The sequence below is a fragment of the Theropithecus gelada genome, chromosome 9 (assembly GCF_003255815.1).
Source record: "Theropithecus gelada isolate Dixy chromosome 9, Tgel_1.0, whole genome shotgun sequence".
NCBI classification, from domain to species: Eukaryota; Metazoa; Chordata; class Mammalia; order Primates; family Cercopithecidae; genus Theropithecus; species Theropithecus gelada.
Window position 1 is genome coordinate 23,506,428 of NC_037677.1, and position 20,064 is coordinate 23,526,491.

The 20,064-nt window shown below is 41.6% G+C and overlaps 1 protein-coding gene across 1 annotated transcript in view; it reads right to left on the reverse strand.

The window, feature by feature from the left end:
• Positions 1–3,554: 3,554 nt before the first annotated feature.
• Positions 3,555–20,064, reverse strand: part of GAD2 (glutamate decarboxylase 2) — an 89,277-nt gene continuing 72,767 nt past the window's right edge. Inside the window, exons 14-17 of the mRNA XM_025396614.1 lie at positions 15,671–15,778; positions 15,243–15,332; positions 7,270–7,477; positions 3,555–4,079 (exon numbers count right to left, since the gene is read on the reverse strand). Coding sequence (XP_025252399.1) covers positions 7,304–7,477; positions 15,243–15,332; positions 15,671–15,778 — 372 coding nt within the window. The 3' untranslated portion in view covers positions 3,555–4,079; positions 7,270–7,303. The remainder of the gene's footprint in view (positions 4,080–7,269; positions 7,478–15,242; positions 15,333–15,670; positions 15,779–20,064) is intronic.

A 20,064-nucleotide genomic window follows, 5' to 3' on the forward strand; every position in this document is an offset into this window, starting at 1 on the left:
ACCTCCCGAACAATGGCTGGCAATCCTTTATGTCTACACCTTAGCAGAATTCAGGGTGCTTTCATCCTGGTAACCTGGTAACCTGGTGGACTTTCATTAGCTTTACAAAGGCGATTTAGTTTTGGGGAGGGCTATTATCATTTAAACAATAAACTAAATTTCTCCCAAAGTTTGCTTGGTCCAAGCCCAGGAATGATGAAGGGCAGTTTGGAGATTACAGGCAAGATGGCGGTTGATTAGATCACATCTCTTTTGCTGTCATAATTTTCTCACTGTTACAATTTTTGCAAAGGCAGTTTCATTTGTAGTTACTTTACCATTTAAAAGCAATTTTTAGTTTACAGTTTCCTTAGAGATCACTGGTGAAACAATAGGTCAGGGGCTGGAAGAACAGGGAGCTGGATGAAGGGAGGGTGGGCAGGATGGGGAAGGGACATGGCGCTAGTCCCCAGAGCCTTCTCCCCTCCTCAGCCCTTCTGCTCCAGGCCTTTCCTCTCTCCCAAGCCTCTCCATTTCATAGACATAGATGGTTATGCCTGTGAACCACCCACATCCTCACAGTGTGTTTTTATAGCATCACTGTTTAATTTTGGGGAAATGGACCCCTCTGGTTCTCTCTAAACGTGAGCTCTGAGCTATTGATCTCTTGGTGTTTGTTCCTGTTTTGTGTCAATAATTGAAATAAATTATAATGTTATTTTTGGACCATCAAGTCCCTTAAATTATAGTGGGTGTGTGTCCATGTGCACTTTTAACTATATAGCTATATATATATATATATATAAATACACACACACACATATATATTCATGTATGTGTGTTTTGATAAGCAAGTAAATTAAAAGAGTTAGACGGCTCTGACTGACCCTGTTAATGGAAAGCACATATGAAGCTTCAGACTGAGTTGTCTGAGATGGCAAACACTGAGTTAAACTGAACATCTCCTTGAGTTTAAATTTAGAGAGAGGTTTGTTCACCTAATTGGAGTAGGCAGCAGTTCTTTCAGTCAGCAAATCTGAGTGATGTTAGTTGACTCTGTTGGTAATCTACATTGGACAAGCAGAAGATGATGCCAAAGATAAAGATGACATTTCCAGCCTGGACTTGTCAGGTGGGTGCCCAGTGACCACTACCGATAGAGAGTTAGTAGTTGGGGAATTCAGAGGAGGGTGAATGTTTAAGGAGGTGACGTGAGTTGACTTACAGAACTCATCAGTACAAGCACAAGGTTTGTTGAGCACTTACTAGGTGTCAAGCACCATGCTAAGTGCTGTGCATCCATGTTACTGAATCCACACAAAAGCCTCATGAATAAGGCTGTGTTACAGGAAAGGATCCTGATCCAGACCCCAAGAGAAGGTTCTTGGATCTCACGCAAGAAAGAATTCAGAGTGAGTCCATAAAGTGAAAGCAAGTTTATCAAGAAAACAGAGGAATAAAAGAATGGCTACTCCATAGACAGTTGCCCATTTTTATGGTTATTTCTTGATGATATGATAAACAAGGGGTGGATCATTCGTGCCTCCCCTTTTTAGACCATATAGGGTAACTTCCTGACCTTGCCAAGGCATTTGTAAACAGTCACGGTGCTGGTGGAGTGTAGCAGTGAGGGCGACCAGAGGTCACTCTCATCACCATCTTGGTCTTGGTGGATTTTGGCCGGCCTCTTTACTGCCAACGGTTTTATCAGCAAGGTCATTATGACCTGTATCTTGTCTTGACCTCCTCTCTCATCCTGTTACTTAGAATGGCTTAAGCATCTGGGAATGTGGCCCAGTAGGTCTCAGCCTCATTTTCCCCAGCCCCTATTGAAGATGGAGTTGCTCTGGTTCAAAAGCCTCTGACAATTGCTGTTGTCAGAGGAAACCAGGAAACAGAGTTGGGGAAGTCGGGTGATATGCTCAGGTCTCACAGCTAGTCAGTGTGGGGCTGTGATTAGATCCCCAGTGATCCTATTCCAGAGCCTGCACTCTTAGCACCCACAAAAGATGCTCCCCAAATCATGGAGAAGTGGAAAATTCTTTCTAGGTCAAGGGAATAATGTGAACAAAGGCAGGAATGTGCAGTATCCTCTTTATCTGGCTATCTTCTACTGGTTCTCCTATAATCAATACTGACATTAGCTAGAAATTCAGCCTCCTCCCCTTTTTGTCCTCCTGTATCCCATCTCTGTTTAAAATCGTATCTCTTTACTCCATCCAGAATTTTACCATTAGGGGCAACTCAAGCCTGTCGGGCAACCTGGACCCGACAAAGCACATCAGGCGTATCTATTCCATCTGTTAAATTCCTCTGGTTTTCTAGCTTTTAACCTGAGCACACCACTTATCCTCTGCTCCTGAGAGCCTGGGAGCAAAGCGCCTGAACACAAGACCAGAACTTGTAACTCACAGAAGTCCAGAAATAGACTCAGTACACTGGAAAATACACACAGCATATGCACAGCAGTGCATACATGGCATTGTACTGTGTGCCTGAATTGTAGGTGTCTCCACTGTCCTGAAACACGTAGCCTCACCAGATTTTCTGAGCCACAGGCCATGGACTTCACTGTGAAATTAAGAATTGGCAAAATGTGAATAGTAGCTGGATATTTGACATTGTCATGGCAATATTGCTATACTTTTAGCTATGATAATGGTATTAAGGACATTTTTTCTTTTAAAGGAGTCCAGGCTAGGCACTGTGACTCACACCTGTAATCCCAGCGCTTTGGAGGGCTGAGGCAGGTGGACCACCTGAGGTCAGGAGTTCGAGAACAGCTGGCCAACATGGTGAGACCCTGTCTCTACTAAAAACACAAAAAAACCAGCCAGGTGTGGTGGTGGGCACCTGTGGTCCCAGCTACTCGGGAGGCTGAGGCAGGAGAATGGCGTGAACCCAGGAGGTGGAGCTTGCAGTGAGTGGAGATTGCACCACTGCACTGCAGCCTGGGCGACAGAGCAAGACTCCATTTCAAAAAAAAAGTAAAAATTAGCTGGGCATGGTTGTGCACACCTGTAATCCCAGCTCCTTGGGAGGCTGAGGCAGGAGAATCACTTGAACCTGGGAGGCACAGGTTGCAGTGAGCCGAGATTACGCCACTGCGCTCCCATCTGGGTGACAGAGTGACACTCTGGCTCAAAAAAAAATTACTAATCTTTTAGAGGTTCATATAAAAATAATTTAGTGTGGGGGACATCGGGGAGGGAGAAGGGTGGGGAATGGATGAAACAAGATTCAGGCTCATAATCAGTAGATGTTGAATCTGGGTGAAGGCAACACAGGAATTTATACTATTTTCTCTACCTTTTTATGTATGTGACATTTTCCATAATAAAATATGTTTTTAAAAAATATCAGATCTGATTGAAGGAGAAATCAGAGTGGGGCAAAGATATCCTTCAGAAGCTACAGTGTGGGCACCTGCAGAAGAGCTTTTTTCCCCCCCCCCCCACAAAAGACCCAAAGACACTTTAAGCTCCTTGGCAAGTGAAGGGCCTTTGATTCTAGCAATTTGTTGAAAATCATCTCCACTATGAGACAAAGTCAGAACAATTATCCACAGCCTGAGATGTGTCCACGTTTACACATTTATTTGGGTTTAGAGAGACAACACAGATAAAATACTTGGATCATACACAAGTTTATATTTGGTAGGAAGAACAGGTTGCCACATGTTTGTATATTTTATGTTTTTATTTTTTTCTGTCTTTAGTAATGGAGTAATGTTGGGGGAATGTCGATGTCATTCAGAAACACCAATTTGGGAACGGTAGCTTGGCACACCTAACTAATAAATACACAGTGTTTGCATTTAGCATTTGAGAACAGAAGAGCACGTGCAAAATGATACCCAGTTTGAGGTTCCTCGTCCTGCTACTATATTTACACCTGTGCCTTCTTTGTCCATATTCTGAAGATTAGCAACTACTCCAGTGCCCAGCAGAGCCAACACCTATGATTTTGGCAGCTGGTGACACTCCATAATTGGTAACGTCTGTTCTCAGAGACATAGTGGTGTTCACCTTGCATTTTGTGAAGTTGCACAATTCTCAAAGGAAGTTTCTCAGTAGGGGGCTTAGCTGAGGGCATGTTCTCTATTAGAGCCAATGTGGAGGGCATATAGTTAGCGGGGGGAGAGAGAGAGAGAGAGAGAGAGAACAGGAACAGATGCAAATGTAGTTTTCATAATATCAAAGTTCAATACAGCTACCACACAGAAAAAGACATATCAATAATATATTGTACAAGCTTTTACAGGAACACATGTTGATTTGCAACACTGTACAGTTCAGATCTAAAGTGCACAACCCCAATCTGAGGTGACAAGACAGTATTATCAAGATAATAAAGGCAACACAGTCAGACAGAATTGATTTCCTTTTCTTTCCTCACATCCTGTGACGGTATATAAAGTCCATACCATGCATAGGTCTCAGATAAAGACATATCACACTTGTTTGTTCAAGTATTTTAAATGATAAACACAATATTGCTGTATAAATGAAAATGGCCATGCCAGTTCTGATTAAAGCTAAAACCAAACTTTTCTAAGACTTGTAAAGAATGGGCCCACATAAAGACCATGGCACTGGGAACTTGGGCTAATATTCAAAATAATCTCCCCTCTTCCCTCCCTCCCTCCCTCCCTTCCTCCCTCCCTCCCTCCCTCCATCCCTTCCTTCCTCCATTTCCTTCCTTCCTTCCTCTTTCCTTCCTTCCTCTTTCCTTCCTTCCTTCCTCTTTCCTTCCTTCCTTCCTCTTTCCTTCCTTCCTCCCTCTTTCCTTCCTTCCTCCCTCTTTCCTTCCTTCCTTCTGTCCTTTCTCCCTCCCTCCCTCCCTTCCTCCTTCCCTCTCTTCTGACCTGATTACACATCTCCTTTCAAGATGATTTATTAAACTACTGGGACCTACTAGGCTTTTATTTGCTTTCTTCTTTGGGCTACAGTTGGCAGGGATTTCCCTGCACAGGCCTGAGCAAGACTCTCGGCCAATTTGAAGGAGTACTGGGAAGGGGTAGGGGAGTGGGGAAGAAGAGCTATTGTTTTTGCTAGAATTGTTTTGCTGGAATTTCATACATAGGCACAAATTGTCCTTTAAAATTTTACTATCTCATTAACCTAAAAAGCAGCAGCAGCAGTTCACAATCTAGGATCTGTAATCCAAAAGATAAAGCATCCTGGAGTAGAGCAGGGTTGGTTCACTAGGGCATTGGGCCGCACTGTCTTCTCCAAGAAAGACAGCAGGTTGGATCAATTAGCATCTCTGTCTCTGAAGTGGAACCTTTGGGCCTGAGGCTCCAGACAGTCGGGCAGCTATTTGCTTATTCTCAGCAGGCCAGGCAGTTTTGAGAAAGGAAAGGGATGTTTGGCCATTAGACAAAGCCTAGAATGGAAGGTTATTCCTTCATGAAATTCTGTGGCACAGAAGAGTTTACTTCTAATTGTCATAGTGAACCCATTTGCTTTCTAGACAGAAAAGGCCTAAAGCTGTGTTCATATCAAGTTATCACTGTTTTTGCATATAACCTAGGAGAAATAATGTAGGGGGAAGCTTATGAAAATTTCAGATGGCTAGATCCTGTGGTTATATTATAGGGCATTTCTATATGTTATATTGTAGGGCATTTCTACCTGTTGAAGGGCAGGGTCTTCTCTCTTCCCTTGTATACCTGTAGTCTGAGTATTGAACTGCCTGGTCCATTCAGAAATGGAGAATGTTCCTAAATTTGCATTTGCAGTCTGCATATGAATCTATTGTCCTCCTATCAGCACTTGGAATCTGACGACGTGTGACCCCATAAATATCTATGGAAGCCTTTGTTAGCTCAGGTTTTTCTATCAGGTTCACAGGGAAGGAAGGATGTTTTAAAAATACTATTTTGAATTCTAAGGATCTTGTTATTTCTGCATATTCTGGTCACTCTGGATCTTGATGGGAGATGGATAAAGGAAAATCTTAAGCTAATGCCTCAAAATCTAGGGTGAGAGGCTGCTCATTTCATGGATGAGAAACAATCACCCATGGAATATAAATTATTTATTTTGGGTCCCAGTGGTAGGCAGTCTGGTGGGAGAGACTTTGTGGGGAGGAACGGGGAGGGGATGGAAATGCGCAGCTGTCCTGAAGGTAAATTTCTCTTTCCTGGACAGTGGCAATATGGCGCCAGGATGATGTCATTATTGTCCCACAGAGATCTCTTCTCCCAAGGCCAACTTTAATTTTCTGGGCTCACCACATTCTGGGAGTGTGCTTCATTCCTCTTTGCTCAGGCTGATTAGGTTTTATTTTTATTTTCTCTAATTAATTCAAATGACCTAATAAAAGAATACTATTTGGAAGATGCCTCAAGAACGAGCATCAACCTTCTGTTCAAAACAGGCCGAATTGGAAAGCAGAATAGAGACAATTACCCTAATTTAATCTCAGATGAAGTTTGGCTTGTCACACTTGCAGAGTGAGTCCGCTAAGAGTAAAAAGGGTGGAAAACTTCAAGGGGAAGAGAATCTTATTGCCAATGGGATCAATTATTTTAAAGAACTTGCAGTATTCTTTTGTGTTTGTCTTGAAATACTAACTTTAGAGATGTGATAAGCCATAACATGTATAGAAAGAAGGAATAATACCTTTTAAGAATTTTGTGGGTCAGTGTTTCAAAATAACTTCGCTAAGTGTTTTACTGTGCCTCCATTAAGAGAAAGGAAAAAAAATCTGGCTTAGTTTTTATATCTGCCCCTGCAGTTTGTACAACCCATATAAAATAAAAATCTATATGTTACAAAATAGGATATCTTTTTTAATATATATATTTTCCTTTTGTAAAATTATATGTATTTAAATACATTTGAAATGTTGCTATAGGTAAATTAGAAATTTTTTTCTAATACTACGAAAAAGGCAAGAGTTTTTATTGTCAACATACATTTTATATTTACTTTATCCTTTTCACTGCACCCCAAAGAACCTTTTATGATTCAGGGGCAATTTGGCACTATTCAGTCCTACTAGTCTGAAGTGAAAATAAAGTTTGCTTTGCACACTATATTAAAATTAAGGGAAGTATTTATAACAATTTTAAGCTTTTCCTGATTGATTAGAACATAGCCTTTTGTCACTAATTCTTAGAGAGGTATTCTAAACTTAAGAAAGGACTTTTAAAAGGAGCAATGTCTTTTTTTGTTTAATTTTTAAACTCTACTCTACTTTGACACCACAATATAGAAATAGATTTACTTTGGAACAAACTACAAATACATTCACACAGTTTGTGACAACTTAATTGTCTACCTAGAGAAGTGGAACAGCTTGGTGAGCAAGGTTATTATAAATCTTGTCCAAGACGTTCTATTTCTTCAATCAGGAAGTCAATGTCTTGGTGAGTTGCTGCAGGGTTTGAGATGACCATGCGGAAGAAATTGACCTTGTCTCCCAAGGGTTGGTAGCTGACCATTGTTGTTCCATACTCCATCATTCTGGCCTTAATCACTGGAGCCACCTGTGGGACAGACCATATCAGCATGGTGACTTTCTCCTGGGACTCTCCCCTGAGTCAAAGAACCCAACAGCAAGCAGTGTCTTTAGTTTTTAGCTCAACAGTCAGAACCTTACTTGTTTTCTCTTGAAAGAGTTACCTCCAAGTTTTCTTGGGATCAGAGAACTAGAACAGTTTAACACATTCAAGATCCTGCAGGTGATAAGAGGAATAAGTGATAGACTATCAGGTGCCTGTCACCTTGTCCTTGACTTTCCAGTTAGTGTTTTGGGAGGACGAGATGAATCTAGTATTGGCCACAGGCTAAATGGGTTAGCAAGACTTTTGGGGGTGTTTTCCCGCCACAGTAAATTTAAAAACATTGGAAATAAAACAGTTCAGAGGATTGTTACCAAAATGTAAGTTTCAGTATCAGGTGATATATGAAAATAAGCAGACTTTTGGCAACTTTCTTGAAACCCTAGAGCTTTCTAGTTTCTTTTCGTTCTCTTTTCGCAGTGCCTCACTTTGTAAGATATATTGAAAGATAATCCTTAATAATGATAATGAATTAGCTGGGACAAAAAGCTGAACCCACAAGGACTTAACATATGTTGCATATCACAGACAGGATAGCATACCACAGACAAGATTATACTCTATTTATGTCAGATTGTTGATTATAGCCTCAGATAGTTCTCTATTGTGTATGAAATTAAGTTTAAACTCTAGTTCAGTTCAGAGACCTTTCATCATCCATTTCTGAGGCCTCATCTTCCACCGTTCACCAAAATGAATCTTCAACTCTGACAAGACTCCTTTATTAAATATCCCTTGAATTTACTATATGTATTTGTGTCCCTTCACACTTGTCATCAGTGTTACTACGTCATACTTGTTCTCTGTGCTTAGAATCTATCCCTTTTCTCTTCTGGTTCATATCCTACACACACTTCAAGATTCCACCACAGTCCTAGAACTGCTATGAAGCCTTTCCTGACTTCTAGTGTCCATCAGTAGCTCTCTTCCTTTAAGCTGTAAACATATGATCCATGATCCTTCCCCATAGATTCTGACTATATGCTAATTTCCTACTATCCTCTTACTCCTGAGCAAATACATTTTCTTTCTCTACCTCAACTGTCAGGTCCTGGAGGGCAAACACAGCGTCTTCTACTCTGTTTGTTGTTGTTTACCAGCACAGTGCTTGGTACGTGTTGGGGGAGTCCTAAATTCTTATTGCTATAAAGAGTAGCATAATAGAAACAGCTATCTAGGAAGAGGCAAAAACTTAAATCATGTCTAACTGTACATACAATCTATCCACATATATTTATCACTGGAGTTTGTAAATATATAGTATCTGATCTTCATTGCTGCAAATGGTAGATAGACATCAGAGAAACTTTTAGACTTATTTGAGTTTCATGTGGTCAGAAACTCAGCTCAAAATGGAGACCATGCCTTCTATCATAGCTGGATTTATCTTAAATGGACAGTTCAATTCAACTGGAATGCTGTTATGAACATGTGACTTATAAATATCAACTCTTAATTAATCATTGGTTTGTAATGAAGTTTTCATCTTCAAAGTATCCAATGCATAAATCAGCAACGTTCCCATTGGGTCCAATCATTTGTTAGTTACCAAAGACAAAGTCAACAGATAGACTTCACCTTCACTTCTCATTCCGAACCTAATTTCCTTATCTAAAAACGAATGTGGATGATGATTCCAGCATTGAGATCTTCTGACTCTAGGTTGAGTTCTTATATCCCTTCCCACCCCTTGTTCCATGGGGAGGAATGTTTCTCTTGGACTGATCCTTCTTTCACCTAAAGCATTAAGAATGTATGCAGAGCACTGGGCACATCCCAGGGAATAAATAAGAAGAATTTAAATATCTCAAGTCTGGGATTAACTTCTGAAAATAGATCTACTAGAATATTCCAGCCAAAGGGGCATGAAATTTATCCTTTGTGTTGTGAGGCATGTCAACTCAATATGGTTCCTGCGAAGATAAATCTCAAATTAGAAAAGGAATTCCAAATCCACTTGGCTGCAGGAATCTAAGGACAAGTCACATAACTATTCCTTAGTTTCATTTGTGTAATAAATCATGCTTGCTCTTTAGAAGTGATAAAATAATGACAGAGCTTTACTAAGTGAATTAAAGTCTCATTTAGTTTTCATGGGCAATCCAAGCAACGATACAGAAGAATGGCACAAATTATTAAGGACAATCATCTCTAGCTTTTCAGATGAATGCGAATCAAAGGTTAAAAGATTAATGCTAACAGCCACAAGCAAACAGATTTTGGCATAAAGTAAGATTGAATCCCCTCAGTTCCTGAAGCAAGCTGAATTGGCAGAAATCACAGCTGTCTAAACACATATGACTTTTGGTTGCTTCCAGAAAATATGGATGAACTAAAATTAGCTGGAACATGAACTTCTACTTCGTGGTATATTCACTCATTGCAAGTGAAGAAGGAAAATAAGATTCGGACTATTCTGATGAATATATGTGATCTGTGAGGCCAAAATAGACATTCCTGTATCAACTAAGATGGGTCCAGGGTTCAGGGCCTGGCTGGGGGGCAAATTACTAAATTCCTAATGATTGAAATTCCCTAACAATAGGTGCTATGAGACCCCCTCCTCACCCTGATTTACTACCCAGACCACCATAACTCTGACTGGACAGAAGACTGACCTTACACACATTCTTTCCTGGTAAGCAACGGCAGACCTTAAGCCAGTTTGAGCAGCTTATAGACGTGGCGCACAAGCTGTGTTTACGTCCTACAGTTCACCTTTTGACATAAAGAGTCAAATCAAATTCTACCTCATTTTAACACTAAAACTCTGCCCTGAAGTGAACATGGGATGTATGCTACATATATGTTTACTCATTCTGCATGTGCTCAGCTCCCCCCATAAATATGGATACCTTTTCCCCAAAACCTACTGAATATGTCTGACTCTACTGTGTGATACAGGCCCTGTGAGGCATAAAACCCAACCTGCCCTTCCCCTCTTGGAAGAGAGGGCACCTTCCGCACATGCTGCAGGCTGTCTCTTCCTGGTTTGCAAACTGGTATCACCAATAAAGCTCTCCTTTCTACTATTTAGCCATCCCGGTGGTCTTTTGGATGAAATACATAGAGATTTCACTTATTTCTAGGCTTTTGTATTTTTTGGTTGTATTCTTAGTTTTCCTAAACGAAGAACGCGAGTTGAGTGGTTGCACGTTGAAGAATTCACTAAAGGTGTAGTCAACAAGAGCTCTTTGGGGCTGCCTTAAGAATTTTAGGGTGTTGTCTTCTCTCTTGTGCCGTTAGCTTTTTTAGTCCTTTAGAAAGCAGTAACTAGGGGACTCTTCCATAATTGGAATCCACATTTGTCTCTTTCAAAGAGGGTGCATAGTAAAGCATCATGAAATAAACTCAAAAGATATCACAGAAATGTATTTTTCACGATGTCTTAGAAAACTTTTTTGTTTTTACATTTTGGAAGACTGCAAGAAATTTTTGAAAAATGTAAAAGCAGAATAATTAAATGAGAAATTCTAAACTATTGGCTAGGCTTGGTGACTCATGCCTGTAATCCCAGCACTTTGGGAGGCTAAGGTGAGTGGATCACTTGAGGTCAGGCTTTTGAGACCAGCCTGGCCAACATGGTAAAACCCCGTCCCAACCCCGTCCTGACCAAAAAATATGAAAATTAGCTGGGTGTGGTGGTGTGCGCCTGTGATCCTAGCTACTCGGCAGGCTGAGGTGGGAGAATGTCTTGAACCTGAGAGATGGAGTTTGCAGTGAGCCCAGATGGCACCACTGTACTCCAGCCTGGGCAACAGAGTGAGACCCTGTCTTAAAAACGAAACAAAAAAATTCTAAAATACTAAAATTTCACCAATTAAATCCTCTATTGCACGTAATAACACAGACTTTCAAAGAGTCTGTGTTAAATATAAGGCCAGGCTGCTTCCTTACAAATTTAGTATTAAATCCACTGCTAACCTTTTAAAAGTCCACCATCAGTGTAGGACTATAAAAGCTGACAGAACCAGATAGTGATCAACAATAACAAAAATTAAAATAAGAAGATGAAGAACCAGAAACACAAGAAGTTATCAATAGACCAGCCCTTTTGATTCTTGTTTGGTAAACATTGGCACAGCCTACTTGCATCCCTCCCTGTGTCTAAAGCATGTGTGCGGTGTCACATCCCCATAATGCTCCAAGCATTCATCGTCTACACTGCCTCAGCGACACAGCGCCATCTGCAAGAGCATAGTCCTGACAGGGCAGGAAGCACACTGACTGGATTCTCGTGTTTACCACCCCCATGAAGGTATGACTGTACTTGCTTTATTAATAACTTCTGTTATCCAGATATTTGTCCCCAAACTAGTGCACTCTGGAAAAAGGCTTACGAGCCACTGTTAGGTTTCCTAAATGTTGTTTCCCTTCCTTATTCTGGAATATGCCTAAGGTATTCGCTATAGACGGAATTTTTCTGTCCTCTCAAAATTTATATGTTGAAATCCTAACCCCGCAATGTGATGATATTAGGAGGTGGGGCCTCTGGTAGGTGATTAGGTCAGGAAGGCACAGGCTTAGAGGCCCCAGAGAACTCCCTTGACCTCTTTCTGCCATGTGAGGATACAGGGAGGAAAAGGCCATTGATGAACCAGGAAGTAGGGGTTCCACCCAACACGGAATCTACAGGGACCTTGATCTTGGACTTCCCAGCCTCTAGAACAGTGCAAAATAAATTTCTGTGTTTATAAGCTACCCAGTCTATATTAGTCTGTTTTTGCAGCCCAACCAGACTAAGATACAATTTTAGCCTAACAAATGATTTTTGAGTTCCTACTGTGCACTACAGCTATGAATCAGGCAAGATGGTACAAAGAGTAATTCTCTGCCTTGTCTTGTCCAGAATTTAACTTTGTTCTTTTGGTTCCCATAAACTGCACAGGAAACTCCACATTTCCCCCATTTTGGGTCTATATCGGCATGGACCAAGAGAACTCTGTGCAGTGATCTCCATCATGTTCTATATCTGTGCTATCCCATAAAACAGCCATTGGTCACAAGTTGAGCAACTGAAATGTGGCTAGTGCGACTGAAGAACCATATTTTTAGTTGAATTTGAATTTAATTTTAATTGATTTAAATTTAAATATGAATAGCCACATGTGGCTATTACTACCATGCTGGACAACAGATTATTTCACCTCAGTTCTTTTCCCTCTGGGACTGTGTGTGTGTGTGTGCGCATGCGCATGTGTATGAATATTTTACTGGTTCCTGGACATTATACTTTAAGGGCGTCACACTTAATAAAGAACTTTCCAGAAAGTCTGAAAAAAATCATTGGCATAGATGAACAAAAGTTAAACTTGGTATTCATGTGGTTCTATTTTCGTTTCCAAATCTGAATTGCTGAATTATCTTGATTACAATGATAAAAATGGAGAAAAATCAGGAGAATTCATTTTGCAATCCCCGGAGATTTTCGTATTTGAATTGTCAACAGTATAAAAACAGTTTACTAATATTCTAATTGCCATCTCCAGGAAACAATCTCCATCCCCATTCCTCATTACAGCTCATACGAGGTGCTGAAACCTAGGAGGCATTTAAAGAGTGATATATAAACAGGGGAGTCTCCGAGTTGATTTTTGTTCAGAAAATGATGAAAAAAATGTTTTTATTCTGTACTCCCATCTTGCTCCATCCCTCAGCCCAGTGATACTAGGCTGATTCAACAAATGAAATCAGCCAAACTAGTCTGTGGATTCTCTTTCTGGTCAGTCAGTTCAATAAGGAAGTGAAAGGCAAAAAGAATGGAGGCATCTAATTTCTAACTAACTGGTTAAATAAGTCATTGTTAAGAAATTTTACATTATGAAGGTATACCATAAAAATTCCAGGAAAAATATGAATTTTTTCCTCTTAAATGACAGCAGACACCTGCACCCCCATTCTCGTTGTTATTGCCTGCACCAATCATCTTATCCAATGCGACCTCTACTCATTCCCTCCCACCTTGTGAGCTTGATTTCCCGGAACGAACCAACTTCACTAAATCATCAAACACAACCACACCCCCTTCCACCTCAGACACATGCGCCATGGATCCTGGTTCTAGAAGCTTTCTTCCATTTTTCCCTCTAGATCAGGGGTTCTCTAGCTGAACTGCACATTGGAATCATCTGGATAACTTTCAGTCATTCCCAGGCCCATCCAAGCACAATCTGATTACATTTTCAGGGTGAGACCTGGTCACTAGTGTCTTTTATAAAGTTTCTGGATGATTCTAATGTATGACCAGGATTGCGAATCACTACTCTAATTAGGAGGCTTGGTTTAAAGACCTCAGCCAAGTGGAAGTTTTCTCCTGATGAGAGTTTGATCCTGGGTTGCTTAAGGGCAGATGTTAACATGTAAAAGCCTCAGTGAAGGTTTCATATATACACAAAATCCTCTTCTTCATTTTACATAGAAGGAACTAAAGTGTTCCCAAAGGTCAATGAGGCAGCCCAAACTCCTGAGCAGTGAGGGGACAGCCTGCAGGGCTTTTGGCAGTGACTGGAGGAGGTTCCCTCTTTTATGATAAATGAAAAGAACCCCCAAACCAACCAAATCAACTCTGAGATCTAAGTCTACACAACCATCCCTAGTTTCGCATGGTGACAGGTCCTGTATATTCGCTTTGATGTGCATTGCAAGTCATATTTCATCCGTGTATAAGTGGCTAGGAGCAGGAGAGGATGAAAGATAAAGGGTGTCTTACTGACCACAGTACAATTTAAAGCTCAAGCCCTCAGACTTTCTGTGAGATTTTGGGAGTTACATTTTCTCCCTGTGTGTCAGTTTCTCCATCAGCAAGATGGGTGGACAGTCCTTCCCATGTCAGGTTGCTCTGAGGCTTTAAGTGACCTAACACCTGATATTGAGCTGGGACACAATACACACTGAAAACAGTGGCTGTTATTATTGCTCTTTGCCATCCTACCTTCTGGGGGTCATCACAGCTCTAAGGACACCCCCAGGGTAGCCTTGATCTTGGCAGCTCAAGAGGGTCAGCAGCAGCATTGCTTGCTAACCATTTCTGGTACCTGAAGTCTCTTTTGTGTGCCAGTTTCACTTGGAACAGCAATGAACTTCAGCAATGTCCTCGCTGCTTTGTGAATGCCAGCAAAGCTTATCGCCTGATTGCTTCTTTTAGGACATCATAAACTCACTCTCAGAAAACAAGCAAATAGAGTTGTTAAAAGTCTGCATAGGTCGGGCGCAGTGGCTCACACCAGTAATCTCAGCACTTGGGAGGCCAAGGCGGGCAGATCACCTGAGGTCAGGAGTTCAAGACTAGCCTGGCCAACATATTGAAACCCCGTCTCTACTAAAAAGACAAAAATTAACTGGGCGTGGTGGCGGGTGCCTGTATTCCCAGCTACTCAGGAGGCTGAGGCAAGAGAATTGCTTGAACCCAGGAGCTGGAGGATGCAGTGAGCTGAGATCACGCCACTGTATTGCAACCTGGGAGACAGAGAGAGACTCCATCTTAAAAAAAAAAAAAGAAAAAGAAAAATAGAAAAAAAAAGTCTGCATACATCAGGTTCTGTATGTCCTGGCTCTGTGGGAGTCCACAGATGGGATTGGGCCCATGCACCCAGGTGGGCTCTCTCCTAAGGCCACAGGCATACGTCATAAAGAAGACGTGCACATGAAAGGCTCAATACACGCATGTATCAGAGGAGCTTGGAGCACTGACCTTTGAGAGGCGACTCATTCTCTCTTCATTGTCTTCCAGAGTACGCAAGCTCGGAGGAATGTACCAGAAGCAGACATTTGTGTGCTGAGGCTACAAAGAGGAAAGGAAGATTCATATTTGGCCCAGGCTGGCAATTTTGAAAAAATTGAAAATTCTAAGAACATTTCAAATCGATGTATTCAGCAGGTTCAGAACACAATTCCCACTTTTCAATCAGGAATTGCCATTGGAGGGCATGATTTCGACAAAGTTCTATGGACTATTTGGTGAGTTTGGTCTTTATTCCAGCTCAGAATAGCTACCCCGTCATCCACTGCTCCCCTCTGTGACAGTCCCACTTACCTGGACAGCACATCATTTACATCATATCAGTGATGAGGGTTGGAATTGACTAAACTTTCTGGGATTGTAGAAATCCAAATACATACCTTCCCATCAAACACCATCTCATATCCTTCTCGGTTTTTTATGATGTTGTATAAATACTCTGCCAACTCCAAACATTTATCAACATGTGCTTCAAACCCGGTAGTCCCCTAGGTAAGAGAAGGACACAGCTCATTAGGCAGGCTAAGAGTGCGGAGGAAGTGATTTCCCTGGAGACTGATGGTCATCCTGCCGCCTCCATCTCAGCCTCGTCTGGCACTTTCCCGACACAGGGCTGTTTCCACAGGCTTTTTCAGCGCTGTTTTCTCTTTAATGCTCTCCCTGTCAGGTGCTTTTGTTCCCCTTCATTACTGCTTTCTACACGGGACTCCTTTTCTTCCAGAGCCTCCATTCCCCAGGGAATTAGTTTGACTACTCAAGGGGAAAATGTGCCTCTGCTATTCACAGGAGTAATCATGGAAGTCATTAATAACAGGAGGGCTGGGCTACTCTCTTCCTGCAGAGAAAAAGCATCACTGGAGACCCTCCAGAATGCCTGCTTAGTCCCCCTCCAATGTGTACATTTTCCATTCCCAGAGCCCATCTTTGTCTGCCAGTGTACCTGATACGGAACAAATTGGGTAGGTACTCATTGAATTCTTTGAACGAATGGATGCAGGAATTTTAGGGAGTACCCAGATGCTTTGTTAGCCGGTCAAGCTCTGTAGAGTTCTCCTTTGGGGGCAGATAAATGACTCATGTGTCTGTGATGAGTGAACATTATCACTGAGTTCTTTTAGTTTCTGGCTCTGGAAGCCCTGGATCCAGACTTAGGAAAACCAACACAACAGTCTTGGACTGGAGCTGTTTTAACTGACATCGGGACACACAAGAGAGTTACTTTTCAAAATAGCTTTCCTCTTATCTCCTTGGGTGTTTACTGGGTGCTGATGGAGAAATCTTAGAGAAAAAAGCCAATGCTCATCTCAGAAGCACTTTGAACCTGCCTACCAGTAACTTCTCCAGCAGGGAACCTAGAGAAAGCAATTGTAATGGAGATGAGATGGGCCCACTTGCCTGTTTCATAGAAGATCACATCATCTCAGCTAAGGGCGCCCAACAGAGCCCAGAGACTTGTGACGTATAAAGCAGGTTTAAGAACAAGCTGCCCTGGAGAAATCAAATGGGTTCAGAAATTCACTTATTTGGAGACTGCTGCCCCGGCTGATCGGCTCAAGGAGGTTGATGGGTTCCTGATGCCTCCCCAGGAAGGGCTTGGGCTCACGCCTGATGCTTGGCCAGCACCCATACCAGGAGCTCTGTGCGTCTGTCGGTGCTAAGGAGATTATAATTGGTTTGGAATGACTTGACAGTTTGGGTTCACTTGGGATGGACTGTAAGTAGAAGGGAGGGAAGCTGATTGCTATTCTCCAACCTGGATCCTTTGGACCGTCTGGAGTTGGGTTTAAACTTTTGCATATCTGATCTTGGATATGGCATGACCAGTCTGACTCTGACCCTGTCCTGCTGAATGGCATTGGCTAATCTCTCTGATCAGATGGGAATGATGATGCCTCTCTGATTTCCCATGAAGAAGAGTTTGCCCTGCAACAGCAATGGGATTACTAAAGACCAGAGTGTGAGACCTCTGGTTCCCCTGGTCTGGGACCTTGCTATGGGGATGATGGGGGTCGTGTGATTGCCCCATTAGTTGGGGGCTAAAGACATACATGGGGAGTGACACGGAAAACTCTAGTGTGCCCTGGGTGCCTCCCGTTCATATTGAATATTTATGGGATTAAGATCCACATTTTATTTTCAAGGTTTTAGAGGCTTTTGAGAGATTCTTCAAAATTCTTTCATTCATTAAATACTTTCATCCATTAAATCACATGCCACGCAGCTCTTACTGTGAGAATGACAGAAGCACATGTCAAACTTTATCAGGGATCACGTCCCCTTAGCCTGAACCCCTGTGCAGGATGCTGAAGGCTCGGACAGGCACTCCTAAGTGAAAGGCTGGACCCCAGTGTCAAGATTCCGCTGGGGGAGTTTCTGGAGAAAGACGGTTTTATTTAGCTCCTCCTGACTCACACGTGTAGAACTAGTTGAGATTGACCTGGCTGCAACACATACTCCATGAGGGCACAGGTTTATGTTTCTTTTGTTCACTGTTAAATCCTCCACATTCTGAGCAGTGCTGAGCGCATATTAGGTGCTCAATGTATATTTGTTGAATGAATAAGTGAATAACTTTGAAGCCTTTTACAAAGTATGTTCTGAGGAATGATCTATATCAGAACCGAATTATTTGTGTTAAAAATGTAGATTCTTAAGCCCCACCTCAGACTCCCAAACCAGAATTTTAGGAAGATGAACAATGTTTATGTGATCTTCTTCAGCAATCTCACCATCCAAGTATTCAGCTGCTGCCTCCATGTGGTCTTGGGGAGTGGGTCATGATCATTCTCTGCTTCCTGAAACGCTTTTATAAACATTCTCAGGCCCCAGAGACAGTGCTTTTGAAATAACTACTGAATCCCTTGCTGTTATCTCAATTTTTGCTGCTCCCACCCTAGTTCAGGCTCTGTTACTTCTCACCTGGAACGTAGCTCCCAAGTTGCCCTTCAGTCAATTAGACTCTCCCTTACTCTCATAATACGCACTGAACTCCTGCTCAACCACTCCTTGGAATGGCCTTCTCACAGCACTGCTGGGTGAAATCCTACTTTTTCTACCTATCCTGTTCAAGTCCCATCTCAAAGGCCATCTCTTTGCAAATCATCTCGATTCTTAAACTAGGAATGAGCTCTCCATCCTTTAAATTCCCCAGATGTGTCTGGATTTCTTTTGTGATCAGTCCTAATCTGTCTTTTATGATGGATTTCTGTGCATTTGTCTTATCCTGTCTGGAAAATGAGAGCCTCTTTATTCCATTCAGTATCAGACACGATAATAGATGCTGAATATCTACTTGTTAAAATAAATTTCATTTTAGACAGAAAGTAAACATTCTGTCATTTTCGGCAAAGGATGCCAGATGTCCACTTCCCTTTAATAAGTTTTTTCCTGGTGTTTTTTTTCCTCCAGCCATTTGCCAGTCCCTCTTTTTCCACATTTTTAATTAGCAAAGTTAATCATAAAAAACCCAAGGAAAACTGCTGATTTGTATGACTATATACAAACACAGAGATTTGCTATGAAACCTTGGTTGTTATAAATGAAGCCATTCCTGTAGGCCTAAAAAGGGAAAGTAGGAGAATTGCTTGAACCCGGGAGATGGAGGCTGCAGTGAGCTGAGATTGCACCACTGCATTCCAGCCTGGGCAACAGAGCGAGACTCCATCTCAAAAAAAAAAAAAAAAAAAAAAAAAGTGTTATTTACTTACTTTTGTCGGCTACTGAGTTTTAGCCACTGTAGGAATCTGTCAACATTGGGAAGTAATGATTAGGTCCCAGGATTATTTAATAAAATGCAGACAAAATGAAAGGCCGACCCCGTAAGAAGAGAGTCGAGAGTAGGCACTGGGCCTCTGCTGATGATAAACATCCATATCTTAACCAGCTAGTAGGCCTCTTAGCATCCTAAATCAGGGGTCTTATTTTTTGCATAAATTTGTTCTAATCAAGTTAATTTGCACTTAATATGATGGCTGTCATCAGTGCATTTAGCTCCATTAGTCATTAGCAGATTAGTTCAAATAATAATAATTTATACTTAGGCTATTTTTCATGGGGTTTTTCTTAGGAGAAAATGTGGAAAACACTGAATTCTCCAGGCAGGTCTGATCACAGAGGGCTTACTGAATTAATGCTATGTTCTTCCTCCTCCTCCTCCTTACTCTTATCCAGATTGTTTCCTCATTCCTGTGGGGAGGCAAGATTCAACATCATAGCCAACTCTTTCATGGCTCTTGTTGCGGGAAAAGGATGACTTCTTCCTTGGCCGGCATGGCTAGAGGGAGAGCTTTGATGTGAGAGTACAATTATCCTCACCTTTTATCTAGATTGTAGAACTAAGCTTATTACTTTAATAATGATTATCATTTCATTTTTCAAAAAAAAATACAAAGGTTTAGATTGAAAACAAAGTGTAAGTTTTTGCCACTTAGATGTCTAGATATTTGAGGTATTTCCACAAAGAAGTAAAAGAATAAGTAATGCAGTGGCTGTGATTTCCTCTTTTTATCCCCTTCCCCAGTGACTTCATGGGGCCCTTCCCTTTATTTCCGGCTTCATCTGGTCCCGCTGTTCGATTCACACTTGATACCCTCCATGTTATTTCTCTAAGAACCTGGCTGCCCCTGCTGGAGAGGAGGCTTCAGATGGAAAGGGAGCAGCAGAATCTGATGAACCGTGACAGAAACATTTTTGTGTAAATATTGCTGATGATCATTATCTTAATAAAAACACCACAGGGGAAAAAAGACACAAAGAATGATCCTTGAAGTAAGAG